The sequence below is a fragment of the Anomaloglossus baeobatrachus genome, chromosome 1 (assembly GCF_048569485.1).
Source record: "Anomaloglossus baeobatrachus isolate aAnoBae1 chromosome 1, aAnoBae1.hap1, whole genome shotgun sequence".
Lineage (NCBI taxonomy): Eukaryota > Metazoa > Chordata > Amphibia > Anura > Aromobatidae > Anomaloglossus > Anomaloglossus baeobatrachus.
This window is the reverse complement of record NC_134353.1, coordinates 429,887,400-429,906,377: the sequence shown is the minus strand read 5'-3', so window position 1 is coordinate 429,906,377 and position 18,978 is coordinate 429,887,400. Positions and strand designations below refer to the sequence as shown.

Genomic DNA, 18,978 nt, shown 5'->3' with positions numbered 1-18,978 from the left:
CTCCTCTGGCACAAACCCCACCTTCTCCTCTGGCAAGAATCAGCAGCTATATCGCCAAGTAAACTTGAGGCCATAACAACTACTTTACCTAAACCAGGAAAACCCCCAGTAACCCCCGGAAACTTTAGGCCCATATCCCTTTTGAATTGCGATTTAAAAAAATTGTATGCAAAAATTATTTCGGCCAGGATTCATAAAATTCGCCTGAAACTAATTGCTCTAGATCAGGTGGGGTTTGTGGCGGGCAGACAGGCGAAGGATGGAACAAGAAGGATTCTGGATCTGATCGCGCTAGTTGAGAAAATGAAAACCTCCAGTGTGCTCCTGTCCTTAGGCGTAGAAAAAGCGTTCGACAGTGTACACTGGGGTTACCTGAAATCGGTACTAGATAAGTTTGGATTTGAAGGCCCTATTTTATCTGCTATAATGGCGCTTTATTCTAGTCCCAATGCTAAAGGTATTGGCGTCCGGGTTTATGTTTCGGAGCTTTGAAATCACTAATGGGACAACGTCAAGGATGCCCCCTCTCCCCTATCATTTATGCCCTCACCATTAAACCCTTGGCCCAGGCCATCTGTGAGTGTCCGCAGATTTCAGGAGTTAAAGCGGGCAAGATGGATCATGTGATCAGCTTATATGCAGATGATGTCATAGTATCGTGTACCAATGTGGTGGTGTCCCTGAAGCATATAATGGAGATTTTGACCTTTTTCACAAATCTCGTACTACAAACTAAATGTTAATAAATCCCTCATTTGTCCGCTTTTCCTGCTTCCCGCTACCAAAACTGCCTTATCTCAGTTATACCCCTTTAAATGGGAACCCATTTGAGATGGTTTGGGGTGAGCTGGACCGCAGAGTGAAGGCAAAAGGGCCAACAAGTGCTAAGCATCTCTGGGACATTCAAGACTGTTGGAAGCCCATTTCCGGTGACTACCTCTTGAAGCTAATCAAGAGAATGCCAAGAGTGTGCAAAGCAGTAATCAAAGCAAAAGGTGGCTACTTTGAAGAACCTAGAATATAAGACATTTTCACTTGTTTCACAATTGTGTGTTAAGTATTTCATTCCACATGTTTTAATTCATAGTTTTGATGCCTTCAATGTGAATCTATAATTTTCAGAGTCATGAAAATAAAGAAAACTCTTTGAAGTAGTAGGTACGTCCAAACTTTGTCTGTGCTGTATATATTATATATTACCCAAAGCAGAAGCTTTGGGTGACAGGCTTTGATAATCTCCCAGTGATAAATAGGGTCAGTAGCGCCATGGCAACTGGAGGACTCATCTGAAGGAGAAGCAGGTTCACCCCATATACCACCCATCCAGTGAGATTGTTCCAATTATTTTCTATTTTTCATATGTACTACCATCTAGTGTTGGGGTCATTTGAATAGTTGATCACTGTCAACAATTTTTTGATTATATTTTTGGATTATATTGTGTTTTTCTATTTAGTTATTTAGCCTAGTCGACCACTGTCCGCATAGAATATTGAAAAATACACAATATATTTTTCTGTTTTGTTATACATTAGTGGCATCTCTAGGCTGGCTTTGCCATATTTGTGTAGCTGGCTACATCCGACCAGAATCTTAGGTGTAGTTTTGAAGCTGGAGATTGTTATAGTTACTCTTGACCTTAAACATAGGGGGGGGGGGGTTTAAATAACTTTTGATACATTAAAGGTTATAGTTTAGCCCCTTATTGCTTATCTGACTTTCACGTTATAAGTGGCTTTTTTCATTTATTTAAATGAAATCAAATAGCAAAAATGATATTTAGCCCTACATACATTTAAAGAGCACCAACCATCAGGATTTTCTAATATAAAAAGTAAAACCAGTGCTATACTGGCGCTAGGATGCTGAATTTAGGCATAATTTTCAGTTCTGAATTTCGATATTTTATTTCAGAAATCTGTGCAAGTAAAGTTCCAGCAATGCCCTGCTATTTGATTGACAGGTGCACAGGGGTGGGAATATGTGGGTTGAGTTTTTCTAGCTATTCCTCCCCGTCTGCTTGGCTTTGGTATAGGTTACACCTGGAAGGAGCCCATACAGTCTAAAGGCCCAGTCTCACACAACGACTTACCAGCGATCCCAAAAACAATGCGACCTGATAGAGATCGCAGGTAAGTCGCTGGGAGGTCGCAGGTGAGATGTCACACAGTCAGATCTTAGCAGCGATGCAGGAACAATACAGGTCGCAGTAGCGACCTGTATAACGATCTCAGCAGTCACTGTGACCCTGTCACACAGTGTCAAACACAGCGATGTGTCCTGCCCAGCAGGACATCGCTTTTGAAGAAAATGGCCTGAACCATTCTGTAACGACTAGAGATCTCACAGCAGGGGCCTGATCGCTGGTAGGTGTCACACATAAGATCGCTAACGGGATCGCTACTGCGTCACAGAAACCGTGACTCAGCTGCGATCTCGCTAGCGATCTCGTTATGTGTGACGGTACCTTAAGTCATTTCTGTCACGTGGTAGGGGGTGTTCAAAATGTAGCCCACACAGTAGATACCAAAACCCGACCCCCATATTCCCGGCACTGGTTCACCCACCTGTCAAATAGCAGGGCATTGCTGGAACTTCACTTGCACATATTTCTGAAATAAAATATCCAATCTCAGAACAAAAGCTATGCTTACATTAAGCATCCTAGAGCCAGTATAGCACTGGCTTTACTTTACATAGGAAAATCCTGATGGTTGGTTCTCTATAACCACTTCACCCCCCAGCGATATCTCGTTTTCGTTCTTTCCTCCACTCCCCTTCCCCAAGAGCCATAACTTTTTTTATTTTTCCATTAATCTTGCCCCATGAGGGCTTGTTATTTTGAGGGACAAGTTGTACTTTTGAATTAAACCATTAGTTTTACCATATAGTGTAATGGAAAAGCGGAAAAAAAAATTACAAGTGCGGTGAAATTGCAGCAAAAAAGTGCAATTGTTTGCAAAAATTGTTTTGGGGATCTTTAATTCACTATGTTCACTATAAGGTAAAATTGAAGTATCTGTATGACACCTCACATCGGTATGTGTTTTGTAGATACCAAACGTGTATTTTTCCAAAGTTTATCCAAAAAAAAAAAAAAGAAAAAGAAGAATAGTCCATTTTCTGAGACCCCTGACGTTCTCATTTTTCAGGATCTGGAGCTTGACTTTTTTTTGTTTTTTGGCATCTTGGGCTGACATTTTTAAATTATACCATTTTTGGGTAGATGCAATGTTTTGATCGCCTGTTATTGCATTTTAATGCAATGTTGCGGCGACCAAACAGAACTTTATTTTGGCATTTAGATTTTTTTTCTCGTCACGCCATGTACAGATCAGATTAATGAAATTATATTTATATATATTATATTATATATATATCTCCAAAGAAGGAAGGAAGTCGCACTCCATAAAGATCTCCAGGTTAATCCATCTTTATTTTACAAAGGCATACGCGCGTACAGGCAGTGGGGGGGGTGTGAGGTTAGCCATACAACGCCAGACGACGGCGTGCCGTTTCGCTAGATCTTAGCTTCCACGGGTCAAGTGCAAAGTGCTGAGCAGTACCGCCCTCTTAAACACAGATGGTGCGGATACTACGTCAGCACGGTGATTTAAAATGCAAAAATGCAGATATACAAATTAGTTGCTACGATCAGAACAGGTGAATATCTTTTAAAGATCTCAATATATAGCAGAATAGCACATATAACTCAATGTGGAAATGTCGATAAACAGATAAATTCACATTATATCATTTCAGGGTAGGACATGATTGAGATTAAACATTACAATAAAACCAATTTCTTGATAATGCAGCTTGACACATATCATTCCATAAGGAATATAGTATGCAAAATATATTAAAGCTACTTTTCGAGAAAATTCACAATTAAGTCTCCCCTTTCATACATGGTCATCACAGTCAGTATGTCATACATTTCATGCCAGACAAGAAGAAACATGCCTAGAGAAAAACCGATAAATCATTCCTATCATTCAGACCTAGCGGTCGCATTGCGTTTAAGTCTAAAATTAATCTAGATTCTTTTTGTAGTAGCATGCTGTGTGTATCACCGCCTCTGCTGCTAGGGTTAACTTTAAACAGGTCTGCAAATGACATTAAGCCAGAATTACTATTATGACACTCCTGCATATGTGTTTAATAAGACGTGCTGAGCCCACCCCTGACGTTATAGATTTACAATGTTCACTAAAACGAACATATAGTGGCGAATCGTTTTCCAGATATAGTAGAAATTACAGGGACAAAATATAGCATAGACTATATAGGTGGACTTACATGATATAAAATCATTAACCCTAAGATATTCGCATCCTACTTTTAGAACATCCCCCGTTTTATGGGCAGAACAATAGGGACAGTTCCCGCATCTAAAATTACCCTTCATTCTTTTTTGATCTAACCAAGTTTTTTCTTTTCTGAGCACAAATCTATTGTTGACCAGAAGGTCACCTAAATTCTGGCATCTTCTATAGGATACCAAAGGGCCCTCTTTTACTTGATCTCTGAGATCCTTGTCATTCCTTAGCAAGTGCCAGTGTTTTTTTATACTAGATCTTACAGCATCGAACATGGAATTGTACTTAAAATTAAAAGTGCATCTTTCTCCGGGAGTCCCATAGGACATCCCTCTGGACACTTTTTTAGGGGTCCCTATAGATCTGCCATGTTTTGTAGTCGCAGTTGCGGTCCTATCCAAAGCGGCTTCTATAATCTTAGAGGGGTAACCCCGTTCAGACAAACGTGCCTTCAAATCAGAAGCCTGTTCATTAAACTTTAGAGGATCATTGTTTATCCTTTTTAATCGCAAGAACTGGCTATACGGGAGTGAGGTCCTGGTATGGGATGGATCAGCGCTACTGAAGTGTAGCAAATTATTTCCAGCTGTTTGTTTTCTATGGACCTCCCTAAGGATGGTCCCGTCATTTACTGCCAGTTTGACATCCAGGAAAATTAGTTCCTGCCCGCCAAACTGACTAGTAAATAGCATATTAAACATATTGGAGCTATTTAGATAGATAACAAAGAGCTCAAACTCTTGCTCAGTACCATCCCATACCAAGAACACGTCGTCCACGTATCTTGCGTATATTTTTATAGGTTTTAAAAAAGGATTACTAGGTCCATAAATCAATTCATCCTCTAGAGCTGCCAAATAGAGGTTTGCAAAAATGCAAGCTGCGGGGGTACCCATCGCGGTACCCCCGCATTGCAAGTACCATTGCTCTCCAAAAGTAAAGGCATTGTGACTAAGCACGAATTCAAAGGCATCTGCCACAAAAGCCACCAAGGAGGGGTCCTGCCCAAAATTTGTCAGGACATTTTTAATAGTCTGTACACCCAGATCTTGTGGGATCCGGGTGTACAGACTCTCAATGTCCAGAGATGCCAGCTGGAATCCATCCTGCCACTGAAAATCATCCAACATTATCATGAAATCACCCGTGTTCTTTAAATAGGAAGGAATTATTCTGGACAGAGGCTTCAGCAGCCATTCAAGATACTGAGAGAGGGGTTCGGTTACAGATCCTATGCCCGAGATTATAGGGCGGCCAGGGGGGGGGGGGAGGACAAGTCCTTGTGTATTTTAGGTAAATAATACCAGTGTGCTTTTTTAGGGTAAATAGGTAATAATTTCTCTGCAGTATTCTTTGCTAAGATGTCATTCTTCACCCATTTAAACAAAAAGCTTCTCAGCTGCTTCACATATAACCAGGTAGGGTCACTGCATAGTTTATTATACACACTGGTATTATTTAGTTGTCTTTCAGACTCAACTTGATAAGCTTTTTTTGTCAATAGGACTATTGCTCCCCCCTTGTCCGCCCTTCTAATTATTATATCCCGGTTAAGGTGGTGTCACACACAGCGACGACGACAACGACGTCGCTGCTACGTCACCATTTTCTGTGACGTTGCAGCGACGTCCCGTCGCTGCCGCTGTGTGTGACATCCAGCAACGAGCTGGCCCCTGCTGTGAGGTCGTTGCTCGTTGCTGAATGTGCTGCTTCATTTTTTCGTCGTCGCTCTCCCGCTGTGAAGCACACATCGCTGTGTGTGACAGCGAGAGAACGACGAAATGAAGCGAGCAGGGAGCAGGAGACGGCGTCTGGCAGCTGCGAAAAGCTGTAACAACTGTAAACATCGGGTAACCAAGGGAAGACCTTTCCCTGGTTACCCGATATTTACCTTCGTTACCAGCCTCCGCCGCTCTTGCTGCTAGTGCCGGCTCCTGCTCTGTGCACTGTGACATGTAGCTGCAGTACACATCAGGTTAATTAACCCGATGTGTACTGTAGCTAGGAGAGCAAGGAGCCAGCGCTAAGCAGTGTGCGCGGCTCCCTGCTCTCTGCACATGTAGCGACGTTATGATCGCTGCTGCGTCGCTGTGTTTGACAGCTAAGCAGCGATCATAACAGCGACTTACAAGGTCGCTGTTACGCAGGGTGGATTTGATTTAAATCTAACTGATTTAAATCACTAGTCAGTAAGGCTTGATTTAAATCAAAGTTTCTACCTAAACTAGTTCTTGCTACTTTAACATGCAAGTAGATGAAGATTTTTAGAATCACTTTTTATATTACTTTTTTCTCCCCAGTTTAATGGGTTAATCATTCATATTTGGACACCACTGTTCTGTTGTACTTAGGAAGGAGAAAAATAATCCTGACCTTAATAACAATTTAAATAGATTTATTCAACTGAAACAATAACCACATTAATGCATAAGTTATTTGCTTAAACAAACATCCATGTTTGTTAACTAATTTGGCTAAACAAAATATATATATATATTTTAAGAAACTTAGACTGTCAGCCCAGCCGACACATGAAAAACTTAAATACTACTGTCCCTGCTGTCCTCTGTAGCTCACTTGTCGTCATCTTCATCATCATCTTCTTTGTTCCTATTCATAATCTGGAAAAGAAAAACAAGCTTTCCTGCTTTATTGGGTCCCAACCGATTTCTCAATTTAGAATGAATGAGTCCAAAGGAAGAGAATATTCTTTAAATGCCTGCAGAAGAAGCTACTGCTGTTAAAAGTGAAATCATTACTTGAACAGTCTCTAAATCCAAGCGCTTAAGTGACTTTCACCAGTTTACTGGTGTGACCTTCCTTAAAATATCTTCAGCAAACATATATTTCTTGAATGATTCCCCCTTAGCTCTGAAGTTTATTATAGTTGGCATTAAAGATGGAGGATTGCTGGATACCCATGTCATAGCTAACTCCTCTTCCTCAGCACTTAGGTTTTGACCCTGATATTGGATATTGACAATATTTGCCAAAAAATGAGCTGGAGTCAGTGCTTGTCCCATTCGTTTGTTTACTGCTTGTAATTTAATTCTGTCCATGTGTAGTTCTGTTTTTAAGTGTTCACTCAGTTCCTTCCAAATTTCAACAGCATCCGCAATAAAACAGCTATTTTTCTGTATTTTGTTTAAAGCTTGAGAGATGGGTTTCAGGAAGCTCAGCATATGTTCAACATTTCTCTTAAGCCCAATGTTGAGGATTTTAGCCGTGACAGTGCCATCTATTTTATCTCGATTTTCTTCACAAAGTGTCATCAGAATAGGCCAGTTTTTGATATACTGCTCAAAACAGTCCACCACAGAGTTCCATCTAACATCTTGTGGGAGCGTTAGCTTGGTTCCACCCATCCTTTTCAGAGCTGCTGCAGCAAAATGATTATTACGGAAGTATTTAGCAATTTCAACAACATTAGCCTTTATTTCTGGAACACTTAAATCTTTGGCTAAGAGGTGCAGCAAATGAGCACTGCAACCATATGTTATTAGCAGCTTTGTATTCCCTCTCTGCTCTTCTAAATCTCTTCTCATCTTGGATACGTTTGCAGCATTGTCAGTGACCAAACTGCGTACTAGACATTTGAATTTTTGTTCACATGTCGTTATAGCTTTTACTGCCACTTCTTGTAAGTATTCTGCTGTGTGTGCGCATTTCCTGACTTATCAGTTGTTTGTGCAAGGAAGACTTTACCTTCTTCTGTTATACAAGCACATACAATAGGATCATTGTGGACATTACTCCCCCCATCAATACTTAGGTTAACAATTTTACCCTCCAGAGCTGTTGCACATTGCTCCATTTCTCTGTCATACACTTGATCCAGCAGTTTCCCTGCAACATCAGCTCTGCTGCGTGGACTGTATCCTGGTCTCAGTGACTGAACCATATTAATGAAATGTGGGTTCTCAGTCAGACGGAAAGAAGAGTTCGTTGCATAAATAAACTGGGCAATTTTTTCATCAATCAACTCTTTTTCTAATCTGCTAGTTCTTATCACAAACCTATCTATGGTGGTTCCAGGAGGTAAAGGTTTTTTCTTCCTTTTGGGTGATGGTGATATGTGGCTGTGGGTGTCTGATGATGATGCTGCTGCTAATGAAGCACTATCCTGGATGGTTAACTCTGAAACTATAGAACAGGATGATGGTGATCTTGGAGGTGGATAGTTTCCAGAATCCATGAATTCCCCTAAACAAAAAAAGTCAATGCTGTTATTTTATTGTTTATTATACAATTCCTGCTTATTGTACACAACACATCACTGCCCCTGCCCCAAAAAGGAATATTTGTTTTTCTTCATAAAAACTGTACCAAATGACAGTAACATGCAGTAATAATAAGAAATATAATAATTTTTCTCACACATGACAGTTCAGGCTTTAGAAATCGGATTTAATAAAAATGTTTACCAACCTGAAGATCCTGCCTGTTCAGAAGTGTTTCTTTGGTCATCTTCATCACCGCACTTCTCATGATGTTGCCTCATTCGTGCCACCAGGCCTTGCATCTCTTTGTTGCATCGTTTGCATTTTGCACGCATGCCTGCCTTACCGATAGGCGAAGGAGCTTCATTAAAATATTCACAAACTGGGTCTCTTTTACGGCCTGCTGCCATTATAAGGAAAGAATGTAATAAACCTCAGATCGTACACACAAACAGATCCAGACTTGTCTGTCTGTGGCTATGCTGCAGTATTGTGCTCAAAGTTTCACTTTCATTTTCTTGTCTGCTTGCCCTTCCTCCTCCTCACACTTAGATTCACATTCTTCTTGTGTTGTGCAGATCTATTCCACTCCAAACAATCAGAAACATATTGTCTAACTTCTTGGACTTGGCACTGAAGGGGTTGATTCTGTATTCATAGGTTTGTAGAACAATAGGATTAAGGTCTTTTTCTCAACTCTGTTCATGTTGTAATATTTTTGCCGTGAAGAAGAGGCTGGGACCTCTGCGGAGTCAAATTCAGTTTTGAGAACTGCGTAAGTAAAGCGAGCGTCTGTGATAATGTAGGAGAGAAACTGCCCACTAATCCTACAGAAACCTCTGGAAGAGCATGGCATTGTGAATGTTCCACATATACAGCCTTTATTCTACTGAGTTAAACAACTCAGCTTTATCTCATGATGGAAGAACCTTTGGATGGTAAAATATTTTCCTCAAAAAAGCAGTTTATTGAGAAAAATCCGATTTAAAATAAAAATAAAAAACAATTTTTTTTATTTTTTTAAAAAAAACATTGATTTTTATCCACCCTGCTGTTACGTCACAGAAAATGGTGACTTAACAGCGATGTCGTTGTCGCTATGTGTGAACCCAGCTTTACTCCGCAAAAGTTTGAGGGGTTTTAGTTCTTGTCTTGTTAGATTGTCCGCGGGTGATGTATATCTAAGGGCTTCCAGATCCCTAATCACTAGTTCCTGAATTAAATCCACGCTATTACCTGGGGTCAAAGGAGGAAAGAACGTGGATTTTAGACCTTTTCTGAAGGGGGTGGATATGGTGTGATCGGAATTATGTTCCTTTATTGAATCAGCGGAGACAGTCTCACTGTCCAAACTGATGAGTAGACGCACATCCTTCTCCAAAGAAGCCAAGGGAGCCAACCCTACATTGTCGTTCTCCTATAAATTCCGATTGAACACTTTTTTTCTGAGTACTATAATACTTAAGATGTAATTTCCTACAACCCTTATACAGGTCTATGCGAAAATCTGTAAGGTTAAGTTTTTCGGGGAGGCAAAAATTCAGACCCTTCCTGAGCACAGAATACATATCAGCAGTGAGAGGAAATTATGCTAAATTAAACACGGTTTCATTACATCCAATACTCGTTTTATCATTTTTTATTTTTTCATTCAGTATTTTATCATGTGAAGGTAAATTTGGCAGAGGATTTACCCTGTCAGTTAAACCACATTCACCTTCTATGCCCTCCAGGAAACCTGTTTTCGCTTCCCAGGATTGGGGATCTCCTCTCCGTCCTCGTCTGCCGCCCCTCCTAACCCGCCTTCTAAAGGGGGGGCAGACGAGGAGGGAGCCTGAGGAGCGATTACAGGAGATGGGTTTTTTTATGCCTGACCATGAGCTCCTCCCCCCCCCGCTGGAGTCAGAGTCCGTAGTCCATGCATTCCTTCTTTTATTCACGTTCCTGTTCGGATTTTTATGATAGGACCTTTTAAAGTTATAAGTTGAGGATCGGGTTCTATTCCAAGAAAAAACTTGCTGATCATAGTCCATCTTATCTCTGATATATTTCTCTCTTTTATTTGCGCTTGAAGTGGTATCAATTTTTTATCCAATTTAGTCAGAAAAGATCTCCAAGCCTCCTCTGTAATACGATTCTCCAGTTCTTTTCTTAAGTCCAACAACTCAGTGGTGATTTTTTCATGCTCTACTTCGTTTTTTAACCAGCACAATCTGCAGGAACTTCATAGAGCATTCCTGTTGTACTCTGTCCCATTCCTTTTTGAAGGAAATGTCATCCTGATAAAAAGAAATCTGCTTTGTAATTCTAAGACCGCGTGGTACACGCTGACTGTCTTTATATGACTTTAGAGACTGAACAGTCCAAAAAAGGTTAATTTCTTTTTCCGCAAGAGATGTAATACGAGTTTCAAGACTTTTTGTGCTCAAAACTTTTAAATTCACCTTATCGTTACAGCAACTAAAAAACATCGAGGCGTCCTCCCTCCCCGCATTGATGCCGCTCTCAGTAATGTCCATTGCGGCTTCTGCCATATCTTGAATTGTAGGGGTTGATAAACAAGCGGCAAGTAATAAACTGTATATTTCTTATAAATACACGGGAAAATATAAGCGTGCACTTACAGTAAAGCACAAGTCTTTGTAGATTAGTGGAGGTAAGGGATCCCGGTGCACCGCCTATTCCACGTGTTGCCGTGTATACTGCTAATCAAAACCCCGGAGTACCATGGAAGAGATCCCGGTGCAGACTTGAATGTGCAGACCACTGACCAGGTTAATCCATCTTTATTATACAAAGGCATACAGGTACAGGCAGTGGGGGGTGTGAGGTTAGCCATACAACGCCAGACGACGGCGTGCCGTTTCGCTAGATCTTAGCTTCCACGGGTCCAGTGCAAAGTGCTGAGCAGTACCGCCCTCTTAAACACAGATGGTGCGGATACTACGTCAGCACGGTGATTTAAAATGCAAAAATGCAGATATACAAATTAGTTGCTACGATCAGAACAGGTGAATATCTTTTAAAGATCTCAATATATAGCAGAATAGCATATATAACTCTTAATGTGGAAATGTCGATAAACAGATAAATTCACATTATATCATTTCAGGGTAGGACATGATTGAGATTAAACATTACAATAAAACCAATTTCTGGATAATGCAGCTTGACACATCATTCCATAAGGAATATAGTATGCAAAATATATTAAAAGCTACTTTTCGAGAAAAATCACAATTAAGTCTCCCCTTTCATAAATGGTCATCAGAGTCAGTATGTCATACATTTCATGCCAGACAAGAAGAAACGTGCCTAGAGAAAAACAGATAAATCATTCCTATCATTCAGACCTAGCGGTCCCATTGCGTTTAAGTCTAAAATTAATCTAGATTCTTTTTGTAGTAGCATGCGGTGGGTATCACCGCCTCTGCTGCTAGGGTTAACTTTAAACAGGCCTGCAAATGACATTAAGCCAGAATTACTATTATGACACTCCTGCATGTGTTTAATAAGACGTGCTGAGCCCACCCCTGACGTTACAGATTTACAATGTTCTCTAAAACGAACATCTAGGGGGCGAATAGTTTTCCAGATATAGTAGAAATTACAGGGACAAAATATAGCATAGACTATATAGGTGGACTTACATGATATAAAATCATAAGATATTCGCATCCTACTTCTAAAAGTAGGATGCGAATATCTTAGGGTTAATGATTTTATCACTTCACAGGGGACTTTATCACTTCACAGTCCGATCACCTGTGCATTTCTTTTGATCAGAGGAGAATCACTTTGATCAGCGGAAATGCAGGGTTCCTGTGAGTGCTGGCAGTCTGTCGGTTCTCACAGGGAAAACGTCATGGTAGCGTCAGGGTTAATCAGCTGACCATGGCAATCCATTCGCGCCTCGTGATGAAGTCACAAGGCCACCGATGACAGAGGGGAATGGCACGATCACAGATGCGGCCATTTAAATCGTGCCATCAGATTTTGACTGCACAATTTAAGTAGTAAGCATGTGCAGGTGGATGTCTAATCCACCAGCGCCTGTTAGCTGCACGTCTGCTCAGCTGATCTATGCAAGCATTACTGCGGGCTCACCGCAAAAGCCCATTTGTTACAGCTCAAAACCCGCAGGGGTGTGTGGGGGTATATCCTGGAACAGAAACTAACATGTTTTCTTAGGGTACGTGCACATAAGATGATGAGGTTTTTAGCGCGTTTTTGGGTGGGGGTTTCTTCCACGTGTTTTCAAGCAGAAAAGCAGCGTTTTACAGAACAAGCAAAGAGGATAGTATTTATAGAAGTCTAATATTAGTCCACTCTGCTTCCTTTTTACGCTGCGTAAACTCACTTATGAAGAGTTTTTCCAATCCACAGCATGTCAATGTCTTCTGTGGGTGCAATGAGTTTTTTGTGCACAATTTCCTCATAGACATGCATTAGGTGCAGAAAATCCGTGTAAACATATCAAAAAGACATTAAATCTGTACCCACTTATGTAAATAACAGGAAGTTTCAAAGCAAAGCAGCTTTATTTAAAGCATGACACACTAGACAAAAAACAAAAAGTATTATAATAAAAAAAACCCAACAAAGTAAAAATGGAAGTAAAGTAAGGTGGAGAAATTCGGAGCCTCAACAAATATTGATCGTGGGGGATGTAGCTTTAGAATCTGCTCCTGGTGACAGGAACATGGAAAAAAAAAAAAATTACAAAATGAAGAAAAGTTTGAAAATCATCCCCACTCTGCCAAATGGTCCAGATCGGCTGAAGCAACTCAGTGCAGCTTGTACTTTAGTTTGCCCTTAGCTTAAATTTTTATTTTTTTTTATTTTACAGCTGAAACGTTACAGACTTTAATACAGTCCTTCCCTTCTATAAAAAAAAGAAATTCCAGGCTGAGAAATGGATAAAGTATCACCACTGATTATGATACAAATTTTGGCCTTGGGACCTTCTCGTCAATGACTTCAACTGAATGGATTTGCAAAGCAGAGCACACGAATGTAATTACTACCTTACTGTTGGGTCACGTAATAAATTGGGTTTCCATTGTCATTCATACATCAGATATTCGGATTACTTATCCATGCATAAAATTACTTGCCTTTTCCACTGAAATCATTCTGCCGTGAAGTTCTGTTCTGTGAAGGTGGTTTATGCATTTTGTTGCATCTTCCGAAGAGGACATTGTTACAAATCCATAACAACGTGCTCCGGGACTACGTGCATTGGTTACCACTTTAGCACCAACAACCTGAGAGAAGGAAAAATTAATAGAAAGAAAAAAAAAAAAAAAGTTAGCCTGATATTTAGAATAATGACTTAATATTTCACCTAACAGTACATAGAAATATTGATATTATTCCCTTACAGTCAATGTTTGAAATTTCTAAAGTTTCTCTTTTTATTGAATTCTCCAGGCATTGCAAAGTTGTGAATTATAATGATGTACTTAATTTTGCATCAATACCAAGTACTAGACTACCATGCAGTTTAATGACATTGTTCAATCTTCTTTCAACTATAGCACACCAAAATCCCTATACTGCAAATCAAACAAGTAGGGACTATCCCTGTCTGTGGCGAACAATACCTTACTACACGGTGTTCCAAATTATTATGCAAAAAGAGTTTAGGAGTGATAAGGTTAGAAATTTTTTGTTTGTCATTTAAACTTATTGATGGTGATGTGTGTCAGGGCTCTTTATATAACAGAGCAATTGCAGATACCTGTGCAAATTAGTTTGGTAGGTGTGTCCAAATAAAGGCAAGGCTACTTAAGAAGCCTGTTCCACATTATTAAGCAGCCTACATTTTTTGCCAAAATGGGAAAGAAAAAGGACGTGTCGGCTGCTGTGAAGCAACAAATTGTGGAGTATTTAGGTCAAGGCATGATTACAATAAACATTGCCAAGACACTTCATCGTGAACATCGCACAATCAAGAAGTATGTAGCTGATTCACAGCACACACGTGTGCGTGCTGATAAGGAGAAATTGAGGACTCTTTCCAACAGACAATTGCGTCAGGTTAAAAGAGCAGCTGCTAAAATGCCATCCCATAGCAGCAGACAAGTTTTTGAAGCTGCTAGTGCCTCCAACGTCCCCCGAACAACAAGATGCAGGGTCCTTCAGAGGTTTGCAGCTGTGCGTAAGCCATCCTGTCGACCACCTCTATCCACTGCACACAAGCAGAAACGGCTCCAGTGGGCCAAACGATACATGAAGACTGACTTCCAAACTGTTTTGTTCACCGATGAGTGCCGTGCAAAGCTCGATGGTCCAGATGGATGGAGTGGAGGATGGCTGGTTGATGGACACCCCATGAAAACACGGCTAAGGCGCCAACAAGGCAGCACTTCCTGCCATGGTTCAGGAGGAAGAACCGTGCATTCCGCAGCAAGATCATTGTCATGCATGATAATGCACCGTCTCATGCTGCAAATAACATCTGCATCTGTGGCTGCTATGGGCATAAAAGAAAACAAACTTATGGTGTGGGCACAATCTTCCCCTGACCTCAACCCCATTGAGAACCTCTGGAGCATCATCAAAAGGAGTGTCTATGATGGCGGGAGGCAATTCACATCTAAGCAACAGCTCTGGGAGGGTATTCTGTCCACATGCAAAACAATTGAAGCACAAACCATCCAAAAACTGACAAATTCAATGGATGAGAGAGTTCAGAAGCTTCTTTTAAACAAGGGGTTCTATGTGCAAATATAACATCACCTAGAATTAAGTTTTGACTTGAAGACTGTTTGTTTTCATTTTGTAATAAGCTGATAATGCTTCTAATTTCACAATTGACCATTTTATTTTTCAAAATAAATATAATAAGGTTGAAAACTCTGCTGTGCATAATTTGGAACATTCATTTTAAGTGCATTTTGAGTGTTTATTATTTTTTAAAAATATACTGTTTTCATAGGCAGTTTGATCAAAAACATTTCAATTATACTCGAATAGTAGATGACTGGAAAATAATAATGACTGCAATTCAAAAAGTTAATTTAGGAAAATAAGAAAACATTTTTTGCATAATAATTTGGAACACAGTTTAATAGTTTGATTATTAGTAGGGATTTTGCTGTGTGGCAGTTGAAGGGAGCTTAAAAGGGGACCAGCCATCAGGATTTTCCTATATAAAGTAAAGCCAGTGCTATACTGGCGCTAGGATGCTAAATATACGCATTCCTTTTGTTGTGAGATTGGATGTTTTATTTCAGAAATATGTGCAAGTAAATTTCCAGCAATGCCCTGCTATTTGATTGACAGGTGCAACAGAGTGGGAATATGTGGGTCGAGTTTTGCCATCTATTCCCGTCCCTGTCTGCCTCTCTGGCTTTGTAGATGCTAGACTGTATGGGCTGCATTTCTAGCACACCCCTATCAGGTTACTGAAATGACTCATACCTGGAGGGAGCCCATACAGTATAGCATCTACCAAGACCAGACAGGCAGACAGGGAAATAGATAGTCCCACATTTTTCTGGCTTTGTTGGTATAATTTGAAAAATGGGGTTACTTATGGGGGTCTGCTGTTCTGGCACCACAGGGCCTCTGCCAATGTGATATGGCACCTGCAAACTAACACTTCCTTCCCTTCTGAACTTTCCATTGTACCTGAAAAGTAGTTCCAAATTGCACAAACGATGCAGGCTGTTTTTTCTTGTTAGACCTTACAAAAATTAAAATCCTGGGGATAAAAACTTTTTAATTGGAAAAAATGTAGTTATTCTCTCTATACCACCCAATGGTATAAACGTCTGTGAGGCACATGTGCTGTAAACATGCTCACTGCAGCCCTAGATGAATTCATTGAGGGTTGTAATTTGTAAAGTGGGGTCACTTATGGTGAGTCACATGATTTTCTGACATGTCAGCGGCTCTGTTAATGTGACATGGCACACGGACCATTCCAGCAAAATCTATACTCCAATATAGTGCTTCTTCCCTTAGGAGCTTTGTACTGTGTCTCAAAAGTAGTTTTCCACCGAGGTACTGGCAAAGTCCGGAGAAATTGTGTAACAATTTATACCATTCATATTTCTTCTTACCCAGGTTTAAAATGAAAAAGTTGTGGCCAAAGCAACATTTTATGGGTTGGAGGTGGGAGGGGGGTAGAACTTTTCATGTACTCAGCCCAAATGTTATACAATTCTGTAATTATACAAGCCAGATAGCTAAAAAATGATCATCACACCACTAAAATTCCTTGACGGGTGTAGTTTCCAAAATGTGGTCATATTACACCACTGTATTGAACCACTATGGCAGCAGGGAAAGCTATATATATCATAAATGCAAAGATGTTTTGTCATAATCTGGAATATTAACTTTGCTGCAGCAAAGTTAATATTTTCAAAAGGAAAGTAAGGCTACTTTCACACTTGTGTTGAATGGCATCCGCTGCATTGCGTTGTGTGACGCATGTGACGGATGCATTGCAAATAGTGTGATAATAAAGGCAACGGATTCCTGTGAAATAACGTGATGCGTTAAGTTTTCTAGCCGCGAGCGAGAGAGACCCCATCATCACCGCACACGCAGGCACTACCGTCCCAATCATCATCACCGCACACGCAGGCACTACCGCCCCCAACATCATCACACACATCCCGGGACTACCGCCCCCATCATCAATCATCCCCGCACACACCCCGGCACTACAGCCCCCATCATCCCCGCACACACCGGTACTACTGCTCCCATCATCACCGCACACACACAGGCATTACCTCACTGACGTTCCCGCTGACAGCGCGACTCCCTTCAATTTCTGCGTGGAGCTCACAGGAGCAGCGGTGTTCTACGGCCGCTCCTGTCAGCTTCATGTAGCAGAGCAGGATGCGTCGCGGGACCTCGTGTGGATTACGCCAGACCTAGAGGGGTATTTGGGGATTTCAATAAAGTGGTGAAAGAGGGTGTTTTATTGAGTCTTTTATTCCAAATAAAGTATTTTTTCGGGTGTGTTTATTTACTTTCACTTACAGGTTAATCATGGAATGTGTCTCATAGATGCCTACCATGATTAACCTTGGACTTAGTGGCAGCTATGGGCTGCTGCCATTAGCTCCTTATTACCTCGATTGCCACCGCACCAGGGCAATTCGGGATGAGCCGGGTAGAGTCCCGGGACTGTCGCATCTAATGGATGCAGCAATGGCAATTCCGGGCGGCTGCTGACTGATATTTGGAGGCTGGGGGGCTCCCCAAAATGTGAGGCTCCCCATCCTGAGAATACCAGCCTTCATCAGTGTGGCTTTACCTTGGCTGGTATCAATATTGGAGGGGGGGACCGCACGTTTTTTTTTTTTTTTTAAACTATTTATTTATTTATTGTACTGCACGATATAGACCCGCCTACCAGCGGCCCTGTGATTGGTTGCAGTGAGACAGCTGTCACTCAGCGTGGGGGCGTGTCTGACTGCAACCAATCATAGGCGCCGGTGGGCGGGGAAAGCAATGAATACTAGATGGAATAACGAGCGGCCGGCATTTTCAAAAGCAGGAGAAGCCGCCAGAGGAGTGTGACAGCCGTGCAGCGCCGCACCGGTGATCGGTGAGTATGAGAGAGGGGGGAGAGAGACCAGGAGTGATTTTAAACGATTTAGATCATTCTGCTGGACATGGTGAGCATGTTCAGTAGAACGTGATGGAATCAGTCAGCGGATTCTGACACTTAGTGCATTGCGGCGGAATCAAATTTAGCAAGGGCTGCCTGATGGCCCCTTAAAATTTGTGAGTAAGGCCTGCCTGATGGCCCTCTAAAATTTGGAGTGAGGGCCACAGAAAGAGGACAAGAAAAATAATTAAGTGCATTGCGGCGGAATCCGCCCCCATAGACAATCATTAGACACCTTGGCAGATTCTAATGGAATCAGTCAAAGCGCTTATTTTAATGACCCAAAAAACGCTACATGCAGCGTTCCCTCCGCCCAAACGCTGCGTCAAAATAACGACGCAGCATCGTCCAGCGGATGCAATGCAGACACTTACGTTACGGTGTGTCGTCAATACAAGTCTATGGAGAATAGTGCTGTGTGTTAATGGACTGCGCTATTCTCCATAGCGGCAGACTGCGCTGAACTCAAGTGTGAAAGCAGCCTAAACTAGGTCCACGGCATGAGTCAACTACCGTAAAGCAAAACTGAAACTTAGGGTTTGCAACATATTTGATGTAAAATCTGCTAAACTGAGATCACTGGTTTTGATAACTCATACAAAAATCTGGACTTCGCCCCAGATAAATAACCTCAGTTTACCATCTGTTAGCAACAGATGGCAGTTGGAGGAGTCTAATATTTTGCACTAGCACAAAACCAAAAGTGAGGCATGGTTTTTTCTTAACTGTAAACAATAAGAAAGTCAGGGCAGGCAGCAGAAATCTAAAAAAAGTGTCAAACTACAACTTAAAATAC

At 41.1% G+C, this 18,978-nt stretch overlaps 1 protein-coding gene across 1 annotated transcript in view; it reads right to left on the bottom strand.

Moving 5' to 3' along the window:
• Positions 1-18,978, bottom strand: part of LOC142303971 (scaffold attachment factor B2-like) — an 812,977-nt gene that overhangs the window by 664,752 nt on the left and 129,247 nt on the right. The window contains exon 8 of the mRNA XM_075345939.1: positions 13,660-13,809. Within this exon, the coding sequence (XP_075202054.1) occupies positions 13,660-13,809 (150 nt within the window). The remainder of the gene's footprint in view (positions 1-13,659; positions 13,810-18,978) is intronic.